Genomic DNA, 8208 nt, shown 5'->3' with positions numbered 1-8208 from the left:
TGTATGGTAGTGTGGATCGACCAGAACACTATCAATATTTGAAAGTTTTCTTATGGGCATGTGGCTTAACATACAATTACTTCAAAGCACATGGAAAGCAATTGCCCACAATTTGATTATTAAGTATAGACTTAGTTTCTTAAAAAGTGTTATGTGCTGGATACCACTATCATATTGATATAGTTTTTTTTTTTAATAACGTTTAACTTCCACGTAACATTGACATACTAGTCGATCTTGAGGCGTGTCCACAAAATAAAGTAAAAAAATCTAAAAAATGACCTTCTATAAATTCAATAATATAATTGAAATTTATTTTTTATATTAATTTTATATTGATTAGAAAAAGTTGAATTATTCACCGCCAGTTGATTTGGAGGTGCTTGTGCTTAAGGACTTATTAGGGGGTCCGTAGTTTTTCTTGTTTTGTTTGTTTTATTTCCAATGTACATTACCAAAAAAAAAGTTGAATTAATGATAGATAATAGTTTTAGTTAGAGACGATTTTTATAGAAAAAAAAATCAATCTGGAAGAATCTGTCTCTAATATTCATTATTCATTATTCATTCATATTTTATAATAGTAATATACTAATTCACCAAAACACTCCTAAAATTGAAATCTTAACTCGTGTAACTTAACTTGTGCTTAACTTGTTAATGATGGAGTTTGACATTAGAATTCAGAACTCTTTCTTGGTCAATCTCAATGTGTTTTTTTATTCTCTCATTCTTAAAAAGTTTGATTTACTTCAGCGTCTTGGTCGAGACAACCAGCTGAGTGGATCAAAATCAATTTTGATGCTTCTGTGTGGTGATTATTGCGGGTTTTGGCTCTCCGGTGATGATGCAATCGGCGGAGGCTCTTTACTTGCGATGGGTGATGCGGCTTGCTCTTGATCTGAGGTTTTTCTCTGTTTGTTTTGAGACTGATTCGTTGTAGCTAGGGATGTCAAAATTACCCACACCCGTGGATACCCGCGGATAAAAACCTGCTATGGGTAAAATTACACATGCCCACGGGTATTCATGAATTTATTTCATGGATATTTTCACTATCCATTTATTAATGGGGCGGGTACGGATATTGATGTATCCATACCCACGGATATCCACCCGATATATAAAATACTAAAATATCTTTTATATGTATATACATAGATGTATATTAAATATCTAATGAATTTGTGTTTGAGTTATAGTTCTCTTTCAAGTAAACTTATACAATGATAATGGTAAAAAGAAGCCATTAGACCAAAAAAAGAGTAGAAAAGAAGTATTTTCCTTTACACATTGATTGACTGTAAAGTCCAATGTTAAATTTTATATTTAACATAATTTTCTTTTGAACAAATATATGTGAATTCATTTATGTTCATGGGTGTCGGGTGCCCATAGATATCCACGGATAGTTTAAAATCCGGTTAAAACCCACTAAATAGATATCTATGTGGGTATGGAGCAGGTATGGATATAAATTTTTACATGTGGAGCGGGTGGTGGGTATATCCTATCCATGCTCACTCGTACCCATTGACATCCCTAGTTGTAGCTTTATCAGTGGTGGAGACGTTGTAGTAGAGACTCTTCCTATCTTGATTTGATTATTGGAAACTGTCGTAATTTAGCTTTGTCTTTTACTCACATATATATTTTATTTGTTCGTAGATCTGGTAATAGTGCCGCTAACTTTCTAGCCGGGGACCTCTCTTTTCTGGTTTGGATATAGAAGGGACCACCTAATCTTTGATGTTTTTGTTGCTTTGGCGTCTATGCCTGCTTGATTTAATAGAATCTTTTTACTTAAAAAAAAATACTTCTCACTAGACAAATATTATATATATTATTACAAAAATTAAAATACCATCTCTATATATTAAACTTTTGTAGGTGTGTATTACTTTTTTCTTAACAAAATATTTATACAAATGATAGTGCGAGGTAGAAAGTTGATTAATGATTTTTTTCCCATTTATAAAAATTGAACTCTCAATTTTTGGTGCTAACATTGTGTTGTACAAAATTATACATCAATTTACTCTTATATATTAAAATGATGGATTAATTAATCTTCCCTATAGATGATGAATAAGACATGATAAGAGTATGAATGTAAACTACATGAATATATTTAATCCACCGTCACCGCCACCACCACTACCACCCTCCACCACCGCCACCACCACCTTCCATCGGCACCACCATCACTGGCGCATCCACCACCACCCTCCACCGCCATTGCCAATGTCACCATTACCGCAATTGTCGCAACCACCTCTACAACTACCATCATCCTCCATCACTATCATCACCACCAGTGCCATTGTCGTAGTTACCTCGACTGCCACTGTCATCTTTTCCATCCACTGTCATCTTTTCCATCCACTAACACCATTCTCATTTTTATAATATCTATCATTATTCAATATTTCACAAAGTATAGGTTTATATTAATTTAAACGACATGACAAGTATAGTAGTATGACCAAACGCTCTGTAGTAGTATTAATTTTCTTTTAAACATAATATTATCATGTCTTATACTATAGAGCATACCAAACATACACTCTCTCTGATTTTGCGAGTGAGTCTCTATCTTTTTAAAGCCGTAGCGCACTCACTCACTCACCTTGTCTGTAGTGAGAACACACAAGAAGCAAAAGCTGTAAAGCTAGCTTCAACTGGCATGGGAAAAATATAAAGACCCACTCAACCCAACACCCATACAATTTTCTCTCTTCCTTCCTTGTTTTCTTTCTTTCTTTCTCACAAAACAAAACAAAACAAAACATTGTTGGGAAGTGCCCTCAAATTCCATTCCCGGGTCATCGTGTTTCGCACACCTTAACAACACCCTCCTTGTTTTCTGCTCTGTTTTCACCCTGCAAGCATATCAACAAATGTGGCAATATTAAAAGCTTGCTCTGTTCTCTTCTGCAGACTCACAAATACATGCACACAGCAAGTTAAACAGAGAAGAAAGTAGAAAATGGTGTCGGAGGGGTTAGGGGATGATTTCTTGGAGCAGATCTTGGCGGTGCCGGAGGCCTATGGCAGGACGGTGGTGGGCGACGGAGGAGTGTTGCAGCTGGGTTTGAGAGGAGGAGGAGGAGGAGGAATCCCTCTGGGATTGAATTTGGAACAATCTGCGTTTCTCACACACCACCAAGATACACGCTTCATTGACAACAACAACAGCAACAACATTAATAGTAATAACCATCACCACCAACATCACCAGCTTAGTCTCAATAATCATCATCATCACAGTGAAAACTATGCCACCTCTTCATCTTCCTCTTCAATCACTGTATGCAACTTCAGACACATAACTTCTTTCTAGCTATATATATGTTTTGTTATGAATTGATACTGATTAATGGTATTCTTGATTGCAGGATCGGGAATCGATGCAGATGAGGGGTTTGTTTCCAACGTTCGGACAATTGCATACTCCTACTCATGCTCCCTCTGTCCGCCCCACTCTGCCACCGCCTTCTCAGCCCCAACTCCACCTCCACCACCAGCACCAACACCATCATCAGGTCCATATTACTAGTAGTCTAGTACTTGTTACACCCTAGCCTTGATGAGCCATGAGGATAAAATAAACTTCTAATCATTTTTTTAATTTTAATTTCTCATTTTTAAAATCCATTATTTTGGTAGAATTGATTACTATACACTAAAAAGTCTAAAATGGTTAGACATACTACTCTAATTAGAATTTATAAAATATTTAAAATATAAAATAGAATTAATAAGGTCTAGCACAACTGATAGAAAGTTGAGCTCCTTAAACATTTATTTTAGAGTTTAATTTATGGGCGGTATGTATGAAGAATGATTTATTAGAAGAGACTTATCCTGTTAATGTCATCTCTAAAACTCGAGATGATTAGTCTTTCTACGGTGGAAATAAAATGTAGGTGTAAGACTTTGGGAACCCTATAAATTAAATTCTATTTTGATATCCTAATATGAAAATGACTAATATCATATTATGTATCTTGCTTTTCACTCATCCATCCGTAATCCAGTGAACCTTAAACTATATAAAGGCAGATTACTTATCATAATCATATTAGTATTATAATTAAAGTTGGGTCCCTTTACAATGCATATAGTGGAGATAGATGCCTTTGGATGATTAATTAGTAGGCACTCATTGTGTTAATTTCACTCATTCACAAGGGCAACATTTTTGCATCCGCAGAATCATTTTTCTTTTTCCTAGCCCTTTCTTTTCATTCGAGTTTTAAAAATTCCCAGATTCTGTTTTATATATGTTATTTGTTTCAAAATGCTGGATTTGTTCTAGACTTTTAGGAGCATATATCGTGCGACACATCTTTTTCCTTTGTCATTTTGCAATCAGCAGTGCATAAGTACTTAGTACTACTATTACTTTAGTAGGTAATCAATGATATACCAAAATTTCACTATTTCCTTTCGGCCAACTCGCTTTCTTCTGTTGATTATACATTTTCTATAACATAAAGAAATAAAGTAAGTATTCCACTTTGTGCCAATACCGCTTGAGACCTGCATTTATATATTTTAACAATCCGCTTTGATTTTTATTTGACGCAGTCACTGCAGTTACTGCATATGAGCTATTGGATTAAGATCAAACGTTTCATATTTAAACTTGGTAAATAAGATGTTAATATATGTTAAAAACATGATCCGTTCGATTAAGATTAGACGGCTTGCACTTGTGATTGTAGTGCAGTCAACGGCAGGAAATATATGTGGATGAGTAAGATCATCATTTTGGCTATTCAACAACCTTTTCCACTCAGCTGCTACTGCTAGTCTTTTCATTAGCATTTTGGCTATTCAACAAGCAGCAAGTAAAGTCCAACTCAATCAACATCATACCACATAAGAATTTTGTTACGCACATGTTTGGTCCAGTTCCTCATTTTCTCTTAGAGGGTCCAACCATATCCAGCATCTTCCTGCTCCACTTGTTGTTTGTTTTACTTTCTTAAATTATCCAAATAAATGAATACTAAATTACTAATGGTTTCAATTTTTATTAGTAAGTCAAATAAATAAACACCAGCAAAGAGGAGTAGTATTAATTGTAAAATACCTCTTAGTGTAGTAAAACACCATCTTGTTATATTCATTACTTGATGATCACATTGCAGCCCCTTCAAAACCAGCAACCAACTCCAGCTTCTAATGCTCATATGCAACATCCACCTGGCATCCGCCCTAGAGTGAGAGCAAGAAGAGGCCAAGCCACTGACCCTCACAGTATAGCTGAGCGGGTAAGCCACACACATTTTTTTCCACCTCTCTGCTCAAATGTACACAGTTTGTTGCATGGCTAATTTCCCTTGTTCACCACATTTATGACAAAATTACTAACAGGGTTTCTAACCAATTCATTTGTATTGCATGTAGTTACGTCGTGAAAGAATCGCTGAAAGAATGAGGGCATTGCAGGAATTAGTCCCCAGCATCAACAAGGTTAGTTCTTTCACAATGCAATTATGATGTTAATAATACCTTTGGCTGGATTTGGTTGCCTATGTTCTTAGTTAACATACACTTCACATTTTCTGCAGACTTTTGAAATTATCATTTCTTCATGCTTCATATTCTTTTTATCTATTAATTGCAAACAGACTTGTATTTATGCTTATTATTTTGTAACTGTGGTTATGTAGTCGGACAGAGCTGCGATGCTTGATGAAATTGTGGATTATGTGAAGTTCCTAAGGCTCCAGGTTAAGGTATGGAAGCTCTTATAATCTGCACAATCCAACAAGACTTTCTTTATTCTGTGGATATATATCTAAAATTTCTTCCTGTATAAAAGTTATGTTGAACTTGCATTTATGCATTTTGAAGTAATTAAGTCCTCAAGCACATATGAAACCACTTACTAAATCCATTATTTTGAAATCAAAAAATAATTTCAAATTATTAAGCCTTCACAAATATTCTTTAGACTGTTGGTAAATGGAAGGCTTAACACTGTGGAATGTTTTGTCCACACTCATATATTTGGACTATTAATTAGTGCTTAGTAGGCTCATTCCTGTATTGACATTGTCTCATCTATAACTTCTTATTGCAATGAGGTCTCAAATGAATATGAGATGTCTACTACATCTTTTTAATATCATTTTCTTTGTATCAATTATCTGAAGTCAATAGAATCTATGTCATTAAATTTGATTGATGTATTCAAACAGGTGTTGAGCATGAGTAGACTGGGTGGAGCTGGTGCAGTTGCTCAACTTGTAGCTGATGTTCCCCTTTCAGCAGTGGAGGTGATAAATACAAATAGATGAAACTTTCTTTTTGTACTTGATATTCTTTTCATCATATCTATCTCCCTTTTACTTTTATTTTTATCAAGCAATGAACTAGTTGTCCAAGTTTGGACCAAAATCCTTTATCCCCATCTGATGTCTCCTTCCTCCTTCCGTGTCCACCAATCAAATTATGACATGTTATTTAAAAATCACTCATGTAAGGTTGTAATTGTCTTACTCGTGTCTACATGACACAATATTATTGGTGGAATGGAGAAGGTAACACTGAATGAGGATAAATGTTTATGTGCTTTTATTGTGACTACTTTGCTTGACATGTTGTAAAAGTATGTTTTGACATAAGTTTTCAACTGTTTGTTCTATTTAAACGCTTATAGTAACAGTGGACTTCATTGGTTTCATTGATTCTTTCAACAGGGGGAAGATATAGAAGGTGGAGCCAGTGAGCAAGCTTGGTCCAAGTGGTCCAACGATGGCACAGAACAACAAGTGGCTAAACTTATGGAAGAAGATGTTGGAGCAGCTATGCAATTTCTTCAGTCCAAGGCACTCTGTATCATGCCAATATCACTAGCCTCAGCTATTTTTCGCATGCCACAATCAGAAGCATCAACAACAATCAAGCCTGAATCAGACAGCCAGACATAGAACAGAACAAAAATGTCACCTCAATTCTCCTCCTTTATGACAAGGCTATTCTACTTTTTAGTATAGTTTCTCCTCGTTAGGATTCTCTCATGTCACATGATAATGTAAGTGAAATATTATGCATATTCTCTCTTTATAAATACTCAGATGATCCCTTAAATATGAAGAGAGAGATAGACATAAAGTTTCAACATGACAGTGTCGTGAAGTTTTCACATGAGAGGATCCTTATCCGGTTTCTCCTGATTGGATGGAGTAGGATCTAGTCGGTGCAGCTTTTAGTTTATTTTTCAAGTTTTGTCAACCAAGAAGTAATTGTCATTCATAATAAGTAAAGTAAACATGTCCTTATCAATGGTGAAAGATCATATATTTTCAACTATCCTATTAATGTTTTTCTCCCAAATATGTGTGGTAGGGTTGGTGGTGGATAGCCAAAATATTTGAAGTGGAGGCTCCTTTTCTTCATTTTTGATTTTAAAACTTCAGTGGAAAGTGGGACCATTTAAAAAAGGAAGGGTATAGATATGTATGATGTATCTGGAGGAAACTTTAGTGCAATTTGAACTAAAATATGGTTTGGTTAACCTTGTAATCTGTAAAGCTGTTTGGAACCATCTGAAAATTGGAAAAGCTAGTGTATTTTTTAATAATCATAGACGTTGAGTTTTGTTTGCTTATGAAGCAAGTGCATTCCACCACGAAATTTGGTGGGAGATTACTGAATCGTCTTCTTGCTGAGAAAGTGGAAAGTGACATTTTGTTAATTTACTGAACAAAAGTAAAGTAGCCCTTATCTTCTTACTAAATACTAATATTTATATAAAGGTTATGCTAACTGATAGAATAGAAGAATCCCAATTCTATATTTAATGTATGAATTTGTTCTTTTGTCTATGTAATTTTTTGATATTGTGCTTAAATAGCGCGATTAGGACCCTGAATTTAGGCAAAGTATGTTCCTTAACTTTTCTTTTGAAATTTAGTCATTTGAATAAAAAATGGATGACAGTATGACAGCATTTGATGACAGCATTTTATTCAACAATTCTATATAGTTCTGTAGAATTTTATTCATCAAAACAAACATAACTAAGAATAACCTGAAAAATACTAGTGAACCCAATGCTAAACGTGCAAAACAATTTCCTAGTGACTTAAGTAAACATAAACAAGATAACTGAAAAACTTAATGACTAGGATATCACAACTTCTACAAGTACAAGTACTAACTTCCTCAATAATTCCTCCCTTAAATGAG

At 34.7% G+C, this 8208-nt stretch overlaps 1 protein-coding gene across 1 annotated transcript; it reads left to right on the top strand.

Moving 5' to 3' along the window:
* Positions 1-2638: 2638 nt before the first annotated feature.
* LOC130717550 (transcription factor UNE12-like) lies at positions 2639-7329 on the top strand. Its single transcript, XM_057567804.1, has 7 exons — positions 2639-3310; positions 3399-3545; positions 5160-5282; positions 5419-5484; positions 5685-5750; positions 6216-6293; positions 6717-7329. Exons 1-7 carry the CDS (start codon positions 2990-2992, stop codon positions 6945-6947), a joined length of 1032 nt encoding a protein of 343 aa, XP_057423787.1. The 5' UTR covers positions 2639-2989; the 3' UTR covers positions 6948-7329.
* Positions 7330-8208: the final 879 nt, after the last annotated feature.

The sequence above is a fragment of the Lotus japonicus genome, chromosome 5 (assembly GCF_012489685.1).
Source record: "Lotus japonicus ecotype B-129 chromosome 5, LjGifu_v1.2".
NCBI lineage: Eukaryota > Viridiplantae > Streptophyta > Magnoliopsida > Fabales > Fabaceae > Lotus > Lotus japonicus.
The sequence above is the reverse complement of the archived record's forward strand: the minus strand, read 5'-3'. Positions and strand labels throughout refer to the sequence as shown.

What these genes read in the sequence shown, in the direction of transcription:
- LOC130717550 (XM_057567804.1), top strand. Translation starts at nt 2,990, where the DNA reads ATGGTGTCGGAGGGGTTAGGGGATGATTTCTTGGAGCAGATCTTGGCG. An exon ending in CATCTTCCTCTTCAATCACT is followed by an intron (nt 3,311 to 3,398) that starts GTATGCAACTTC and finishes TCTTGATTGCAG; the next exon opens with GATCGGGAATCGATGCAGAT. An exon ending in TTCCCCTTTCAGCAGTGGAG is followed by an intron (nt 6,294 to 6,716) that starts GTGATAAATACA and finishes TTCTTTCAACAG; the next exon opens with GGGGAAGATATAGAAGGTGG.